Here is an 18952-nt window from a genome sequence, read left to right as displayed (position 1 = left end):
TCTCGACACACACTTTTTTTCCTTTAATACAAATGGAAGAATTGAATAAATACTGTTCTGTACTTTGCTTTTCTTTGTTTGTTTCTTTTTTTTTTTTTAACCAGTTGGCCCACCTTCAAATGTATGGCCAAATATAGATTGTCGGTATTTCTTTCAGAGTTGACATAATTTAGCTGTAACTAAGATACCTAACCTGAGAAACAGAGCACAGGAATAAGAGACTTTAGAATAACTTACGGCAACTTTCGGGGAGGCCCAGAAGAACCTGGTCGATGGGGGCAGTAGGAATAATATGGGAAGCTGAGTCTGCTAGTCCAAGACAGTAGTGCCTGGATGGCTTGGGCAGAGGGAATGAGGAGGGGCAGGACCAACGAAATTTCCCCCAGTGCCCCTCCAGAAGCCATCTGAGCTCCTGCCCCCAGCTACCAGCTGACAGGAGGGGCCCAAACTTCCCTGGGCCCAGACTGTTACCACCTGAGTTCAGCTGTTAGAAGCAGCCTTGGGTGGAATCAAAGGAAATTTCAAGTTGCACTTACCTCACTGAACGCGTTCCAGGGAGTTTTCCCTTCACTTAAGAAGGACATAAAATGAAAGTTCTTCATAAATGAGCTAAAATCTATTTCTCCTAAGAGCTCCATCTTCACCTCAAATGCTGAAAGGAAGCACAGAGTTATATTCATGAGGGAGAAAATACTTATAAACTAAACCTGAACCAGATTTTTTTAAGCATCCTCTAGATTTCAAAAAGTCAAGACCACTGAGTGTACTCTTTTCATAGCCATATTCATCTTCAAAACCCAAAGAACTAGTTTATGAGGGACTGAATTTTCTATGTCTGATTTCTGTGTTTCCATACATCATTTTTTCATTATTTTAATTTTGAGACAGAGATTACAGACGCATGTTTAAAATGGAAGATGTCAGCTCCATAGATTTTTGGGAAAAGGAAGCTAGGGAAATGGGGTCAGAAAAAGATTACCTAATATTTTTATTTTTACCGATATTCCCAGAAACTTTCACTTGGGGAAAGTCATTAAATGAGAAAGCAATTTCTGCTGACAGACTGTCACCTAGTGGTGAGTTTTCACCTAATTTATAATATGAGCAGCTACTGAGCTTTGGGATGCTTTAGGAAGACATGTTTATTTCTCTGCGAGATCCCTGGGGAACCTTATAGAATGTTGTCGCCAAGTAAAACAGACTCACTTGTGTGCCTTCCAACAGCTTAATGTTCCTGTAGGCAATACCTAATACAGGCTGAACTTCCTTCAAAAGGAAGTTTTGCCTCTGTAATTATTTTTATATTCTCAAAGAAGCTCTGCCAAACAAACTGAATATTATTAACTTCCTTTTCTGTTTTCAAACTACAGTACCCTCATAATTCCCCCTTGCCAATCATCAAACTAGGCCCAAATTTTCAAAGGGATTTCCAGTTATTAGGGGATGATAAATCAATGTGGGGAACCCACTGGCATGTCAGTCCACAGATACAATTCAGAAAGAGCGGCTCCAAGTCAGCAACAAGGCAACGTCCCCCAGGTTTAATCCACATCAGCATTACAGTCCTCTTTATATGGCTACTGTGTCCTCAATGCTCCCTAGTTCTCATTCTCTGTGTTGACACCATCCCTCTTGGCCACAGGGGTCCTGACTCTTATATTACCAACAAGGAGGTACTCTCCTCCCATCAGAGCAAAAGTCTATGTTCCGGCAACAGAGTTAGGATTCTGCTCTCACTTATCAAGATTCATTCTGCATTGTGCACTATTTCAACTACTTATTGAGTGCCTACCATGTATCAGGCACTATATGTGTCCCAAGGAAGAGAACAGACAAATCACTGCCCTCATGAAACTCATCAACAAATGGGGAAACCTAAACACACAAATGAGTTGTGATAGGAAGGGAAAGCACTGGGTGCTATGAGGAGGGTCTGCACCAGCTAACTCCACAGGAGGGTTACATTTGAGCCAAGATCTGAAGGATGAGTAGCAGTCAGCCTGGGCACAGGTAAGGACTTGGGGTAAGGACTTGGGGCTTCCGAAAAATGAAACAGAGGCCAGAATGCTATAACCTAACTCCACTGGAAAAAAGATACCACAATATTCCAGGAGGTCTAAAATCCGCCATCACAACTGTAGCATTATCCATAGTAACCAAAAAACAGAAAGAACAGAAATGTCCATCAACTGGTGAAAATGCAGTATACCCATACAATGGAATATTATTTGGCCATAAAAAGGAAAGAAGTACTGATTCCTGCTGCAATATGGATGAACCTTGAAAACATTACACTGAGGGAAAGAAGCCAGACACAAAGGACTACATAATGTATGATTCCATTTATATGAAATGTCCAGGACAGGCAAATCTATAAAAACAGGAAGATTAATGGTTGCTTAGAGCCAGGGCTGGAAGAAGGAAGGGACTGGGGAGTGACTGCTAACTGCATGGATTGTTGGGGGATCATGAAATTGCTCTAAAATTGCTTGTAGCGATGGTTGCACAATTCTGTGAAATCACAGTAGAGAATATTGAAATATGCTAAAAATAGGTGAATCATATAGTACTGAATAGTATTTCAATAAAGTTTAGTATTATTAAAAGATTAAGATTATTGCTATTAAAAATAAAAATCTGGAGTCACAGATCCCTGGTTAAGAATGCCAAATATGGAAGCACATCTTCTGCTCACTTTTTCCTTTGAGCTGGAACCCAATACGTGTTCAGTAAAGGGCAGGGCCAGGAGACAGTTGAGCATGACTGCTCTCAAGACTATCCCTTCTTGTGACCCCAAAGAAACCCAGTTTCTGCACAGGAGTTTTCTTCTCTCAAGAGATGTTGGTATTCAGCCTCAGAAATAAAACCCTGGAAGGGTCTTTGTCTTGGGGACCAGCAATCTGTTCCACTTCTAGTCATGGCCTGCTCCCTGCTCTGAAGATCTCTGGACTTTGATGCAAAAAATAAACTTTGGCTTTTCCATCAGCCCCACCAACACGCCCACACAACCAGAATTTCCAGGCGTAATTCTCATACTTATGACTTGGTTGTATATCTTTACAAGGAACGCAAAGGACTCTTCTTGCTCACCTATGGACAGAACATTTTCAGGCCCACAATGGATAGCAACACTTCCAAGATTCAAATTACATTCTCCTTCCTTCATGAAAGTTCCCCAATGTAGCAGTATTCTGGCTGTCTACAATCCATTTCCTCTTTTCTGGTACGGATAATTGTGATATTGTGACTTATAATAAAAAACGTATATTTGGTCTTCCATTTCGGGCACAGAGCTCCTAAAACTCCTGGCATTTTCTGAGAGAAGAGAGCAATAAATGTCTTCTGTTATGTTAATAAGGTGACTTTGGGAAAGTACCTTAGGATGGGGGCTGGTTGCCAGGAGAACCAACCATGTGATTAGAAGGTTGAAACTTTCAGGTCCCCCCACAACCTTCTCCAAAGTTGAATTAATCACCAATGGCCAGTGATTTAATCAATCATGCCTATGTAATGAAGCCTCCATAAAAACCCAGAGGTTTTTTCAGACTGCTTCCAGTTGGTGAACATGGAGATTTTAGGAGAGTGGTGCACTCATACTCAAAGAAAACATGGAAACTATGAGCCCTTTCCCCATCCCTTGCCCTAGGCATCTCTTCCACCTGGCTACTGCCGACTTATAACCCTTTAAAAAAGCCAGTGATCTAGTAAATAAAATGTTTGAGTTCTGTGAGCTGCTGCAGCAAATTAATCAAAGAAGGGGTCTGCTTTACAGCCAGTGGGTCAAAAGCACAGGTAGGAGGCTGGGTCTCATGTGGCGTCTCAAGTGAGGGTGGGTTGGGGAGGGCAGACTTGTAGGACTGAAACCTTAATCTGTGGAATCTGATGCTATCTCCAAGTAGATAGTATCAGAATTGAGTTAAGTTGTAGGACATCCAGCTGGTGTCAGAGAACTTTTCCTCCTTAGTGTGGGGAACACCACCCACACACCGGGATTGGTACTAGAGCATTTCAGCATCATTACAAGAAGGTGAAGGGAACCCTTCTGGGGAATCACCCTTTCCCCACATCAGTTCAGGAGGCTGTGATAAGGCTCCACTGCCCACTCCAAGGATGGAACATGTGGCCAGTCTGATCAATTACAGTGCACTGTATCCCCCAAGCTCTTTCCTCCATATCACTGAGTTTCAAACTTGAATTTCGTGAACACAATATGATGTGGAACCCCAATATATTTTTTTAAAACAAAGGAGAGTTGAAGGGAGTAAATGCCTCCAAATCCCACCCTCTTGGCCTGCAGCAGGACAAGCACTGCGGTCTGCACTGTGGGAAAAACAAAGAAATAGGACGTGGCACCTGCCTTGAGCACCTCACAGTGGAGTTATGGGGCAAGAAATAAAAGCATGAAAAGGAATGATGATTAAATGATACTGTATAACAACAGAAGAAAGGTCACAAAGCCCATGCCACTTATCAGACAAGTGTTAGAGGACTTCTGGCCAGCAGTGAGCCTTCTGCTCCTCTTCCTTCTCCTAAGACCTACTCCTTTTCTAAGACAGCTCAGGCATCACCTCGCCCAGGAAGACGTTTCAGAAACACCATCCTGCTTCATCATATACAAACATACATACATACCTACACACTCACCCCTCTGCCCAGATTAAAGTCTTCCCCTCCCTCAGTGTTTCATTTCTTTGCACAGGCATACATATTTTTAAAGATAAACATCTTCCCCACAATTCATTGGAGGAGCGGGGAGTTTCTTCAGGGCATATAGTGGAGACTGTGATGAGCCCCCTCCCCCATTCCAGTGAGACTCTTCCTTCCCCACCCTCTTCTTTCCATAGTTTCTTTCACAGGTGTCAGCCCTGAATGACAATCAAAGTTCTCCCTGCCTTCTTCGAGTCCCTCCCTCAATAAATTTTCTGCACATCAAATCCCATGTTGGCATCTGTTTCTTAGCACATTACTAGAAGGCATTGCTTTCTATTACCATATTTATTTAAAGAGTACTTCATTCATTTAGCATATTGGTTTATTGGTTGACAATATTAAACCTAATGTCCTATACCTTTTGGGTACTGAAATATTTCATTTTCCATATATTAAAATGTGACTTTGAAAAAATATTACTAACACTGTCCCATTAGGATATAATATTCTTGTCGATACTACAAGACAAACCTAGGATTTTCCCTTTCCTTTTCTGCAGGATAACAGAGTAGTGATTAAAAGTATCACCTTCCAGGCGACTTGAATCCAAATCACCGCTCAACTACTCAAGGGCACGATGGCCTTTGACAAATCACTTAAACTCTACATCGCTGAATGGGATGATGCTTCCTCAACTGTAAAATATGAACGTAAAAAACAGTACCCACCACATAGGGTTGTTTTATGAATTGATTAATGAATTAGTTTCTGGAGCTGTGTGAAACGGAAGAACTTCTATAATGGAAAAGCACGGTGCAAACTAGAAAGCCTTTGGGAAATTCATTTTCCCTACATGAAGTAAGCATCGGTCACTGCCTTTTATGGAAAATTGAGGTTAATTCACCTAAGCAAGAGGGAGCTGAGGACTTGTTTATGGCTGTGTTTCTGATTTATTAGCACAGTATATATTAGAAAATAAACTCTTGACATTCCTTTAATTAGAGATATTTTGTTTAATATTATTTCTCCCTTTCAAAACTCAACTGTTCTCCAGAATATGCAGGAAAGCTGCCCCTTTAGTAACTAATCCGCTTTTAATATCCGTCATCTCCTTTGAACACGAGAGAGGCGGGGTTGGGGCGGCAGCCCCAGCCTGAAAAGCACCGAATCCCCGACTGGCAGGCGGTGTCCTCAGCAAGCTTCTGAAACAGCAGCCCAAACTGCAAAGCGCACAACCACGAAGTACCTGTTGCTGCAGGGCCCTGGACAGACGTTAAGGCGAAAGAGAACCCAGGAGGCGTCCGCAGGCGGAAGGACCGGCTGAGCAGAAGAGGAAGGGAGAGGCTGCCCCGCGGGATCCAGGCGCACTGCCGGCAGCGCGCACGGCGGGTCCCGAGGCGCAAGCTCAGGTGCTCGCAGTCCCGGCGCCTCACCCACGCCGCCCAGGTAACGCCGAGAGCGCGGCAGGGGCGGGGGGAGGGAACCGCACGCTTGCGCAGCGTCTCGGGGGCGCGGGGCGAGCGAAGCGAGCGCGGCTCTACGGGGGCGCGCCTCCCCGCGCGCCGCGCGTCCAGGCGCGGGCGCCGCGGCCCCGGGCCCCAGACATAGGGGCACGTGGTGTGGGGCCGCGCGGCCGCGGAGGCAACAAAAGCCGTGGCGGGGGCGCGGGGCGGGGCGGGGCGGGGCGCGGCGGCGGCTACCACCGCGAGCGAGGCGGACCCGGGCGCACCCGGTGAGCGCGGCTGGCACGGGGCGGACGGACGGACACCACTAGCCCACCAGGGGATGGGGACAGAAGGACGTGGGGACGAGACTCCGGGCTGGGAGGGGGACGGGGACGGCCCGGAGGAGAGGGGAGGGCAGAAAAGCTGGGACCGTGGGGCTAGAGGAAGTGTGAACGCGACACCCTTCCGCCTGGCCGTCCGCACCGCCGAGGGCAGAGGCATCCCTGCCCTGGACGTTTTCAGGACCGCGTAGCTTTCAGTAAGGCTTCTTTCCTCAAAGTGACCCGAGGCAGCGGTGGAGCGAAACAGACTTTAGCGATGGCATTTGATCCAGTCCCTTCTATTTATGGGAACTTGGTTACATTTCCGCGTTTTGTTTTTGTGTTTATTTCTTTAGTTTCTCCCTTTCTTTTCCATGTATTTCTCGAGTCATTCACCATGCCCAGAGCTGCATCCTTCTCCCCCAGAGATTTTTTTAAAAACTTTGTCGTTTTTAAGAGAATGGACTTAGGCAACTTGAATTCTTTGTACTGTTGTCTGTGAACAGAGGTACAAGATTTCAAGAGTAATATCCCCTCCCCAGCGTGTCAGTGTTAACATTCTGAATTTACATTAAGCCTTAGTTATTAGTTAGGCTGGAGAACATTCTAACCATTTGCTTCTGATACAAGCTATAAAGAATGCCAAAGCTAGACATTACCAAGTTTATTTCAAATTCAAATTTACGAAATACCAACCATTATCTGTTACCCTTGTTTTGATCCTTTGTGCCATCTCTTCCTGGAGTTTCAGTGTTCACAGTCAGCAAATTTTGCTCATAGCGTATTGCTCTTTGCAGAAAGATAAATTTTTTTGAAGCCGTTTCTGCCCCCCGGTGGCTTGCACTGTAGAAGAGAGCCAAAACTACCTTAAAAACTGAGGTAAAATTTTTAAGGAAAAGCAAGTGTTGGAGGGAATTTTGAGGAGTAAGATATTATCTTCCTCTTGGGGGACAGAGCATGTTTTCTAGCTTTTCAGTGAGTTTTAAAAGTTGGCTGAAGTGGGAGATAATTGTCATTCCAGATGGGAGAGCCTCAGGAGAGAGGAAGCAGGCCAGACATGGCAGGGAGGAGCAACAGAGATCAGTTGAGATCAAACGAAGAGATCTATAAAGAGACCTGCACCAGGGAGTTTGGTATTTCTCCTGTGGAAGCCAGGGGGAAGTTATTGGCACTTTCTGAGCAGGGCAAAGGCAGGACCAGAAATGTCTGTGCTACCAGGAGATTAACCTGGCAGCCTATGTGGATTGGAGGAGGAGAGTGGGGATTAGGGCAATAATTCCCAACTCTGACCCCACACCCCTACAGGCTCTATGTTTTTGAAATTTTTTTAAACCAAATTGCATTTACGTGCACTTAATTTTATTTCTTTCGCTCAAAAGCATATGTAAAACTACCCATCCAAGCTTCTGACAGTCCTAAGAATATAAGTGTAGTTGCGCTAAATGTGAAATAAATACAGCTAAAAGGTCAGAATACAGAAGTCTAGAGTGAACAGCCGGGTAGGGTTTGAATTAGACTTTTAGTGCTGAACCTAGCTCTTGAGCGTTTTATCATTTATGCCTTCTTGAGCCCCTTTGGGCCCCTTGGACCTGAGGTTGTGCCCATTGCTCTAGATAAGAGGTAACAAAGGGTGAATTCTGAGAGGGTTAGTAACAGGGGAGGGAAGGATTGCAGGGAAGGAAGATAAGAGCGTTGAAACGACTTAGTCCCTGAATGGACCAGAGTAGTGAGGGTCAGAGAAGCAATACTAGTAAAGCTGAGATGACAGGAAAGAAGGTGCTGGTAAAAATAATAATACTTGCTAACGTCCTGTAGCCATCTGACAAGACTTCATAGTTGTACTTCCTATGTGTCTGGCACTCTTGTTAATCATTCTACAAGAATTCATTCATTTTACTCTCACCAACCAATGAAATATGATGACAATTATTTACAGGAGAGAAAACTGACTCACAGAGAAGGTGAATAACAGTTCCACGGTCGCCCCGCTGGTAAGTGGTGGAGCCAGGATGCAGACCCGTGATGTCTGACTCCACAGCTAGTGCTCCAACCCCTCCACTATAAGGAACAAAGGAAGAAATCTTAGGGGACAGGTTGGCGGGTATCTTGAGTTCAGATGCTCGCAGGAGTGCTTGGTGAAGATATGCAGCAGGCATAGCGTTCATCTCAGTTCATGCACAGACATTCCTCTGGGATAGACAGGGCCTGTGTCATGGCCTTGTGTTTTCCCGATGAACACCCACTTATCTCTCAAAGCCTCCCACAGGATTTTAGTCTCATCTTCAAACTAGGAAAAGTCAGAGAAATCCTAGAATCCCATATATCAGGTAAGGTTCCCCTTTATTGCCCTTCCATGCAGAGCAAAGCTACTCAACAGATTTGGGCTTAATTTCAGGAGCAAGTTTTGCTAGGGGACATATCTGTTTGTCAGAGGAGGTATCATGCTGGCTTTCTACAAAAGCAGGAAGTTTTGCCATATTGTGCCCTTTCATGTCTTTGTCCTTGTTTTGTCCTGTTCCTGGCTTCAGGGGCTCACCTGAGCCAGAACTCTTGAGGGATACGGAAAAAGTAGAAGATACAATGAATGTACTCTGTAAGTTTATACTCCCATTTAGGGAGTTGAGATGAACAGTTATAAAAAGCAAACAAAATGAGATAGTTCAAAATTATTACATTATGTAGGTCGAATTTAAGTGTAGTGGGCATTGGGTTTTTAAATATGCCAGGGACCTCTAAACTGTAATACACCCCATCTTGTCTGTTACCTGTGGACATCACCGTGCTTGCTCTAAGCCAACCATCTTTTGTCTAATTGTCACCAAATATACTCTGGTTATATTTTCTTTTTTCTGAAGTCGTTAGACTTTGCATTCGTGGCTTTGAATTTTTATGTCTTACAGCTCAAAAAATAATAACACCTCTGTACCTAGTAAGTGGCAAAGCTGAGAGCTGAACCAGAAGTCGGCCTGTGGAATCCAGGCTATTGACTAGGATACTCTGTTGCCTCTCATGCTTGTTTTCTTCAGCCTCTAGACTTTTTTCCACTGGCATGACAGGCGTACTCTCTGTCAGATGGTGAGGGATCCTTTTGCCCCAAATGAGTGGGGTCAGGTTGAGTCTGCCAGCAGTGATCTCCCTGCCTGTGGAAGTCATCATCCAACTACAATCTGAATACCTCACTCAATTACCCACATATTCATCACTTTTAATTGAACACAAGGTGTCCAGCAGGTAACTCAGTGCAGGAAAAGCAAAGGCAAATTAAATGTACTCCCTGTCCTGGGGAGCTTGGTCTAGTGTGGGAGAGGTGAGTAAACAATCATGATACAGTTTACATGGTTCCCTAGAGGTAGGAAAACAGGGCAAAACTGGTCAAAATCAGAATATGAAAGGATAGTTAGGGGAATCTGAAGATAGTTAAGTAGATCACACTGAAGCCTTACAATTGTTAGTGCTGGTTTTAGGTGAGATTCTTGCTGAAAAGAATGAAGATACAGAAAAAGAAAGGAATGTCCCCTTTCCCCTGACCACATTACAATTTCAGTAATGGTCATCTTTTTTATATATTTGACCTCCCTGAGTTAGATTCATGTTCTTTCTTGGGTCTGCTGTTGTTTACCCCTGCCCTTTGAGGTTTCAGACTGCCTGAATCACCTGTAGAGATAAAGTGGGAGGCCTTTCTGATAGTCATTTCCCGAACACTGCTCCCTTCTTGTCTCCCCCCTTCTCCTGTCTTTAAAAACAGTCTCCTCCTCTGCGGAATTAAGCTCTACATTTTACATTCTTTTCATTTGCTCTGTGTGTTTCTGTACTTGTCAGCATTCTTCACTATTCTAAACTGGGAATGGACTTTGCCTGGGAGTTTTATCATTAATGGACATTCCTTGAAGAAGGAGAGGAATTATATCGTATGTTTTGCAGACTTTTTTCAGCAGCTCAATGGCCTCCCCGAAGAAGCAGCTTCAAGGTCTCGTTGCTGCAACCATCACACCAATGACTGAGCATGGGTAACTATCATTGGGGACCTAAGGGGATCTGTTCTCACTCTACCAAAATGGACAGAAGTTCTCTATAATAGCGGTCACTTAGATTCTGCACCTCTGTAGTACAGTTGCCAAATGGCTGCTTCTCATCCCTGCCCGTACTGTCTCTGATCCCAAGTCAGAGAAGTCTCTGTATCACAAACAGTGCAGAAAGAGAGAAGGTAAGATATGACATCTTGCCTTTCTCCCAGTGTCCATAGCTCCACAAAACAAATTCTCTTTGGACGTCAGCAGAGGCCTGCCTGGCTTTCCCAAATATGGCCAGTAGAGTTGGATGAGCAGAATCTCATTTTAGCAGGATTTGCAACTACACCCTGGCCTGGCCCCTCTAGGTCCTATCTCTAGATAGCTGCATGATTCCATCTCAGGCTATTCATAGATGCGATGAAATGTCCTCCCCTATGGAAAGAGGGGAAGTTAGCTGCAAGGTGGACCCCTTAGTATGTTTATAGTCTCCTTTCAACATGGGTTAAACGTTGGGGGCCTGCAGGAGTGGGAGGTCACAACAGAGGAGAGAACTCATTACCCAGACAAGCACCCCCAAGTGAACGTTATGGCAGCCCCTTCGCTCGTACTATCAGCTAACAGGTGCCACAGGAGTGTAACCCCTCTCTGGACGTTGCCCTGGACAAAAAGGGGATTTATCCACCTGGATCTAAACGCTTTTGACCCGTTGGAGGGGTCAGTCTGCCAAAACAGTCAGAATTCTGGCTTCTTTAACTTTCTCCTTTTTTTTCCTCTATAAAATACAATGATAATTAACTTGCGTGGTGAGTTCTGAGTATTAAAGTGAAATAATCCATATAATTGTGCTTAGCGCAGGGTCAGGATGCACTTTGGTCAGTATGTTCCTTTGAGCCACGATTGTAGCATCAGATGGGGATAAAAGGAAGATGTGGCATTTAAGAGATCTTTAAGAAAGGCTTTTATTTTTTTGGTCTTTTGCTCCTGAATTTGTAAACCTTAACCCTACCCCCTTTACAATAGGTGAAATTTCTTATGACTTAGTATTGTCATTCAGAGTTGGCCATATCACAGTTTACCCTTAGATCACTGGAGTTTAAGACCTCCAGCTTCTAAATTTCATGAAAAATCCCATCTTGACTAGGTCTAAATCAAATTCTTGCTGAGGTGGCATTTAGATTACTCAGTGATTTGTAGCAGTTTTGTTTTGTTTTTTTCTGTTGCTTCTCCATTTTCAGAAGTCCAAAGAAAGACTGATGTCAGCTCTTTGTCGATGTGTTAGCCACTCGTTGGGCCAATAAAACAGATAAATCATGTGATTGCCTGAGCAGGCAGGATTCACTTCCTGTTATTGAGAAGGATCCTGTTTGCAGACTCACAAGGCTACATCTGGTTGATGCTGCTTTAACCTTTTTAATCAGACCCCTCAGCCTCGAAGAGACTTTTTTTTTTTTTAAAGATTTTATTTATTTATTTTGATACAGACAGCCAGCAAGAGAGGGAATACAACACGGAGAGTGGGAGAGGAAGAGGCAGGCTCCCAGCGGAGGAGCCCGATGTGGGGCTCGATTCCAGAACACCGGGATCACGCCTGAGCCAAAGGCAGACACTTAACGACTAAGCCACCCAGGCGCCCCTCGAAGAGACTTCTTGAACAGTCTTGTTTGTTCATTTGGGACTCACTGAGAGTGTTGGTGTGTTCTTCTTCCCTATTCTGCTGTTTTCCAGGGATGTCAGGCCCCATGTATGGAGATAAATGACTCTGCTTTTCTGGATCCTTCTCCATTCCCCAATACCTCTGGCCCTGCTTCCTCTATTTCTCTGTTTCTTCTTTTTTTCATCAATTCTTTCCCCTTCTAGGACTTTCTAGGACCTTCATTTTCCTGATGTGTTAAAGCCCGGACTATCTGGGATACCTCTCCTGCTACATTTCTGTTGCAATCAAAATAAGAATGCTTTTTTTTTTTTTTTGCAATGGCCTTAAGAATTAAATTAAAATGTATGTCACTACAGAGCACATAGTAGGCATAGGCATGTAACATTAGCTCCCCTTTCTCCTACCACCTGCCCCATCCAAACATTACTGTGGGTACCAAGCAAGATTGGAGCACCCACCGAGAGCAGGTGGGCATTTGCCTACTTGCCCACAGAGGAATGTGAACTTCTGACACGTTTCCAGGAGACAGAAAGAAGGGTCACATGAAATTGAATAACTGGAAATTCTGCCTGGTGCCCTGCCATCATGGGAGTTTTCCCAACCTGGCTTATAAAGTAAGTCACAGTCTCTATGATTGAGAATGGCTGAACAAGAACTATTCCCCTGGATCCTTTTTTCTTTATAATTCTAAGAAATACCCAGATTCAATTTTGAATATAAGTTGGTGTTCTGAAGTGGGGAAGTTGGCAGGAAGAACATGGTCAAATGGACTTTAGTTAGAGTATCTGAGTTCTTGACCCCCAGCTTTACCACCAATAAGCTGTCCGACCCTGGGGAGGTCTTGTCATCTGTTAAAAGTTCTCTTTCATATTCTGTAAAGGGTTCAGCTATATCATCTCCAAGGCCCGTTTGAATTCGGAGTGCAGCCCTCTGGTGTTATGTCATGAGGGATGTTGTAGTGAACCCAGGAAAAATGTATAAAGTACCTATAGCCCCATTCCAACCTGCACACTGCAGCCCAGTGAGCATCCTCATAAATAATCTAATTGTGTCACTTCCCTCTTTAAGACTCTCTGCCGACCCCCTTTTGTCTAAGCCTTACTGCTCATCAAGTAGCCCATGGACTGTTTGCTCCATATCACATAGGAACCTGCTAGAAAGGCAGAATCTCGGGTCCTCCTACATACCACTAAATCAGAACCCGCATTTTAACTATCCTTGCATGATTCTTTAGCACATTAAAGTCTGAGATGAACCGATCTAAAGTTAAAGCCCAGACTATCTGGGATACCTCTCCTGCTACATTTCTGTTGCCCCAGGCACCTCATGTTCTTTCTTCCCTTCACAAATCCTGTTTCCTCTGCCTTTTTCTGCCACCATCCTCTCCTCTCTCTACTCCACATGAACACTTCTGCTCACTCATCAAAGCCGTCTCTGGTGCTTCTTCCTCATTTCCTATAAAGAATTACAGAGTCGGGGCGCCTGGGTGGCACAGCGGTTAAGCGTCTGCCTTCGGCTCAGGGCGTGATCCCGGCGTTGTGGGATCGAGCCCCACATCAGGCTCCTCTGCTATGAGCCTGCTTCTTCCTCTCCCACTTCCCCTGCTTGTGTTCCCTCTCTCGCTGGCTGTCTCTATCTCTGTTGAATAAATAAATAAAATCTTTAAACAAAAAAAAAGACAGAGTCCTTCCCCCTGTGCTCCCATAGCAGCCTGTGCATACCTTTTCACATTACATCAGAAGTATTTGCTAGTGAAAATTACTGTAATAACTGTTACATGCCTGTCTCTCCCAACAGGCTTTGAGCTGCTTCACCTTATTCCACAGATATTTATTGAATACCAGGCCACATACAAGGACTGAGCCTGTTTCTTATTCATCTTTGTTTCTTCAGCATGTAGCACAGTGAATGGTAACTTTTGTTATTTCATGAGGAAAAGAAGCTAACACTGATTGGCTAAACACTATGTGTCAGTCATCGTGCTGGCATTTTAATGTGCGTATTCCCGAATTCATCTCCATGACAACTCGGAGAGAGAACCTCAACCTTGGTTTCTGGAGTTGATGAGATTAAGATCCTAGACATTATCACACTGCGCCTAGCCATGGAGCCGGGGAGAAGGGTCTTTCTCTTCCCATCTCAGCTCTTGTCTTTTACACTAGAGAAGATGTTTGCTTTCCTTAGTGGTTTCAAGAAGTCACTTCTTCCCTTGGGAAAGTACAATCGTTCAAACAGAAAGTCCATTTCATGGGCGTGTGGATGGCTCAGTCGGTTAAGTGTCTGCCTTCAGCTCAGGTCATGATCCCAGGGTCCTGGGATCGAGCCCCACATAGGGCTCCTTGCTCAGCGGGGAGCCTGTTTCTCCCTCTGCCTGCCACTCACCTTGTTTATGCTCTCTTTGTCTCTCTCTCTCTGTCAAATAAATAAAATCTTAAAAAGGGAAGGAAGGAAGGAAGTCAGTCCATTTCAGATTGGCCAAAATGTCAAAAAAAAAAAAAAAAAGTTTTCTCCCTCAAATGCCTTTGGCTTCAGCATGGGAATCCTCACAACAGCCTCTAAAACAGACTGGTTATCCCAGTCAGAAGGGGCCTGGACTGCTGGAGTCGGAGCTGTGTATTGTCTTTTCTACTGTGTTGGGAGACTACATGACCCAGATTCCCAGAACAGAATGTTTTCTGGCAAGGCAGGGCAGTTATGGTCCCCAAATACTTCTCTGCCGAAGGAGGTTTAAAGTAGCCAAGTAGTTATTTTGCCAAAAGCACACATAAATTTCATCTGATTTTGAATGTTGAGAGTCATATGTAAAAGGCAAAAAAAAAAAAAAAAAAAAAGGAACGTCAGATTTTCTGACATTTGTGCCAGTTATAAAAAGACCTCCCTAGTGATTCTGTATTCTCAAATAAAGTGAAAGTCTTTCACTTTGTGTCATACACCAGGAGAGGAAATGAACAGCAAGAGAGATTTTTCTCTGAAACGCCACTTCAGAAAATTCTGTTATCCTTCTGTCCTAAGAGAAGAGATACAGCCTACATGCTGTTTCAAATTGTATTCACTCAGGGCTTCAATTTGTTGCAAAAATAATTGGATAAACATTTTCTCCTCTTACATGGTTTGGAAGTAAACTAAATGTCCAAGGGTAGAGGATTACCTAAATTCTGTTCATTCATACAATGAAATGCTGAATAGCCAGTATAGGAACAGTATCTGAAGATGTGGGGAAATACTCAATTTGGCATGCTAAGTGAAAAAATATTACAGTACTTTGTACAATATGAGCATATTCATTTAAGAAAATGGTGCATTGTGTGTTTGTGAATAGAAAAATATCAAACTGATAAGAGTGATAATCTCTAAGGCGACAATGAGTGGGGTTTTCACTCCTTTTTTATTGTCAAAAATAAACAACATAGCTTCTATAGTATGAAAAATTAAAAGAAAATCATTGACCTAAGGCAAAGAATCTGAACCCATTGGAACTGAAATTAAGATAATAAATTGGAGTTAAGTAGGGGAATGACTTCAGCAAGCATGGGATTTCGTTCTGAGTCGTTCAGCCCCGAGGTGGCCAGTACTTAGACGTGTTGCTGGGGCTCACAAAGGAAGAGACATGCCATGAAGAGCCAGTCCCACCTTTGGAAGAGAACTGGCTCGTGCCACCTCTCACTTCCATGAGCGATGAGCCCCAGATGGCCATCCAGCGGGGTGGAGAAGAATCCAGTCTTACCATTTGCATTATCGCTAGTGCCTTCCAGATACTTGAAACAGAGCCTGCGGCGATCACCATAAACCCACATACCGTGGAGAGGTAGATTACAGTGGGAAAACAGGGAAGGGAGCAACGTCCCCAGAGAGAATTATCCTCCTGCTCCCACCCTGGCCCTGCTGTTGGGTACTTTTCTGACAACTAGGGTAACAGCTCTGGGTGGTGTCCCCGGGCTCACTTGTGACTGTAGCCCCTGAGCAACAATGCCGAGGGCGGCAAACTTGCCCCTCTAGTCAGCCAGAGACCTGCAATCCCGAGGTGGTCTGGGGGCCTTCTGTGCCTCCGACGGGGGCAGCCACGGCTCCTCCCCGCCATTCGGTGCTGTACAGAAGTGTTAGATCTTCTGGCTTTTCGGTCATTATTTTATAACAAGAAAACAAATTTTTAACATTGTGAAACTCAAAACACGTGTAGGAGCCATCTCTTTTCAACCTTTTTCTCTCTTAAAGAGGATTTGGTTGTTCCAAAAGACTATCTGTCCAAGGACATTTTGGGGTGACTCTGCCACCAAATTCTACCATTAGTGTCACTCCTGTAGGCTTGGGGCGTTTTATAAGAAGCAACAAACTGCTTTCTTGAAAGGATAGATAATGTATCACCCCCAACCCAAGGGAAACGGTAGCTGTCATCCAGCAAAGCCTAAAGAAGGGGGTCAGTGTAGATGGAAGCACGACCCACTGAAGCCGTAGAGTGAAGTGTGGAGTTCCCTGAGGAAGGAGAAAAAACTTGAATTTCATATACTAGCCTAGATCTGCCTGAGGGTGCAGCCAACTCCCTGGAAAGAGAAGGGACCAGAATAGGGCCAGGTAGACAGCAACTCGAAAATATCAGAGGGAAGGAAGAGCACAGGGTTTCATCCTATCTATTCCAGACCCACCTCCTCCGTGAAGTCTCCTTTCCCAGCCTCCCTAACTGGAATGATTAGTCCCTCTTCTGAACCCCTGTACACTTCCTAACACAGTCCTAGCCCTCCACATACATTCCTTAATATTCTAGTTACTCGTATGCTCTGCCATCTCCTTTCCTCAGTTAATAGTGAAGTTTACGTGTATCCTGCAGGTGGGGATAAGCTGCTCCGAAGGCAAAGATCATGGGTGTTCCATCTTCCTTGAGCTTCTGCACTGTGCCAGATGCAGACTAAGGATTGTCAGGTAGAAAAGGCACAGTGCCTGGCTTCAGGAAGTCCTTGCTCTAGCCTGGAGGGTGGGCATAAACAATTTACAAAATGATCTTTGTAATAATAGAGATCTGAACTTTGCTGACACAGTAATAGAGGTGTGAGGTATTTCTGGGTTTCACGATGGTGAGCAGTTAACGGCAGTAATGATTGAGTGTTTTATTGGCGCCAGGGAGAGCACTGAGCACGGGTAGGAGACTGGCGGTGTGGGTCCCTGCTGAGTTGAGAGTCCACTTTGGGGATATACACATACATCCCCTAACAGAAACGGTTTCTCTCCTTACGTAAATTTCTGAAAATGGAAACAAGCTCTCTAGCTTCCCTTCCAAATGATGAAGCTTTGGATTAAACCAAAAGAACACACAGCAAGGGACTACACTACCTCCCAGCCCTTGACCATCCAGAGCTCCGCACGCTCCTCTTTAGTGAAAAAGCCAGGCCTACTCTAGGAGATCTTGAGTACATGGTTGGGATGGGGTTGGAGAGGTACCCAGACTTCAGTGACAGGGCCTGGGAGCCGATGTGTTGCCCACTGGGTTTATTTCCTGTCTCCAGTCTGTGATCTGGAAGCGTGATCACGAGCTATTTCCTGGTTGCGTTCGTAGATGGGCATCATAGGTCAAAACCTGAGTTTGTGTCCTGCGAACAAAGGCGCTGCTGATTGTCCCTGAATCTCAGAGCTTATCCCAAGTGGTGAAGGGCTGATGGAAGCAGCCAGGAATTCCAAATGGTCAGGAATGTCTGAGGCTTAGACATTTCAAGTTGAGCAGGTCAAGCTGACCTAAATGAGGTGTTGAAATAGATTGTCTAGGCATATAACTTGGCTGTCCTTTCTTTAGGTGAGAACAACCTAAGTTTGTTCCTGTTGTGCGTTCAGGGAGCCTCCCTGCTCAGCAAGACAGAGGCCAGGATTTGGCATTTGAGCAAGGCGGGCAGGGAGGGCAATGTTACAATACCACGAGCCGTTACGGAGGGAGTCTGCTCCCCTTGAAGGCCTTATTAAAGCACACTCTTCCCAAGTAGCTGGCTCTGATGTCATTTGCATGTTGTGGACAGGGATCACCTGTGCATTCTTCGCTTTTATCTCATGTGTTCCTATTACCTTTGACAACTACCTTTTGATGTCCTTGTTTTGTATATGCATCAGATTTTTTTGTTTTGTATTTGTTTGTTAAGGAATACAATACGTAAAGATGAAAAGGATGTTAATAAGGTTGAAATTAAACTAAGATTCTCTGACCCCCATTGACAAAAATGTAAATGGAAGCTAACTAGTACTTTTTGTTCTTGGCCATGTAACCATGGCTTTGACGACATTTAACACCTGCTAGCTGCTTGTAGCCACAGTTTTCCTTTGGATTTTCATTCTCCATCCCCCATCATCATCACCTGCATTTTGATTGAGAACATGTCACTTTATATGATGTGTGTGAGTCAGTTTCTAGATTTTAAAATCAACGTGATTTTAAGGGAAAAGAGCCCTTATTGCCTCAAGTGTCAGATCCTTACAAGGTCTTTGCTCTTCCAACTGCTGAGTGCATGCAGATCACAAGGGGATCTTGTTACAATGCAGGTTCTGACTGGGTAGGACTCTGTGGGGCCTGGGACTCTGCATTTCTTACAGACTCCCCAGACGGCTATGCTGCTTTTCACAGACCATGCTTTGAGAGGCAGTGAAAGCAAAGTTCCTCTCCAGTGTTAATCCTCTTTGATTTAAAACTAGCATATACAATTGAAGCTTTCATTTGCTGTCATAAATATGAAGTGCTAAAATTCTTAAATTATTAAGATCAAACTTTTCTATCTTGTAAGCCTAAAAAATACTTACTTTTTAAGTATTAAATCACCAGACTCAAAATACAAGGAAAAATCCAGACATTATTTAGAGCAAGAATTTTACAAATTGGCTAGGTGGACTTTTTTTTTTTAATTC

The 18952-nt window shown here is 44.3% G+C and overlaps 2 protein-coding genes across 7 annotated transcripts in view; one reads left to right on the top strand and one right to left on the bottom strand.

The window, feature by feature from the left end:
• Positions 1-6029, bottom strand: part of RGS8 (regulator of G protein signaling 8) — a 130099-nt gene extending 124070 nt beyond the window's left edge. For all 3 annotated transcript variants that reach the window (XM_040636306.1, XM_040636309.1, XM_040636310.1), the window contains exons 1-2: positions 5897-6029; positions 537-652 (exon numbers count right to left, since the gene is read on the bottom strand). The gene's annotated coding sequence lies outside the window, so the exon portion shown is untranslated. The remainder of the gene's footprint in view (positions 1-536; positions 653-5896) is intronic.
• Positions 5963-18952, top strand: part of NPL (N-acetylneuraminate pyruvate lyase) — a 34759-nt gene continuing 21769 nt past the window's right edge. The window contains exons 1-3 of one of the 4 annotated variants that reach the window (XM_040636302.1): positions 5965-6096; positions 8352-8406; positions 10337-10422. In XM_040636302.1, coding sequence (XP_040492236.1) covers positions 10355-10422 — 68 coding nt within the window. In that variant the 5' untranslated portion in view covers positions 5965-6096; positions 8352-8406; positions 10337-10354. Of the gene's footprint in view, positions 6097-6341; positions 6383-8351; positions 8407-10234; positions 10423-18952 lie in introns of those variants that run through there. The other 3 variants (XM_040636303.1, XM_008701115.2, XM_040636304.1) reach the window with 3 other exon arrangements.

The sequence above is a fragment of the Ursus maritimus genome, unplaced genomic scaffold, assembly GCF_017311325.1.
Source record: "Ursus maritimus isolate PB19 unplaced genomic scaffold, ASM1731132v1 scaffold_2, whole genome shotgun sequence".
Classification (NCBI taxonomy): Eukaryota; Metazoa; Chordata; class Mammalia; order Carnivora; family Ursidae; genus Ursus; species Ursus maritimus.
The sequence above is the reverse complement of the archived record's forward strand: the minus strand, read 5'-3'. Positions and strand labels throughout refer to the sequence as shown.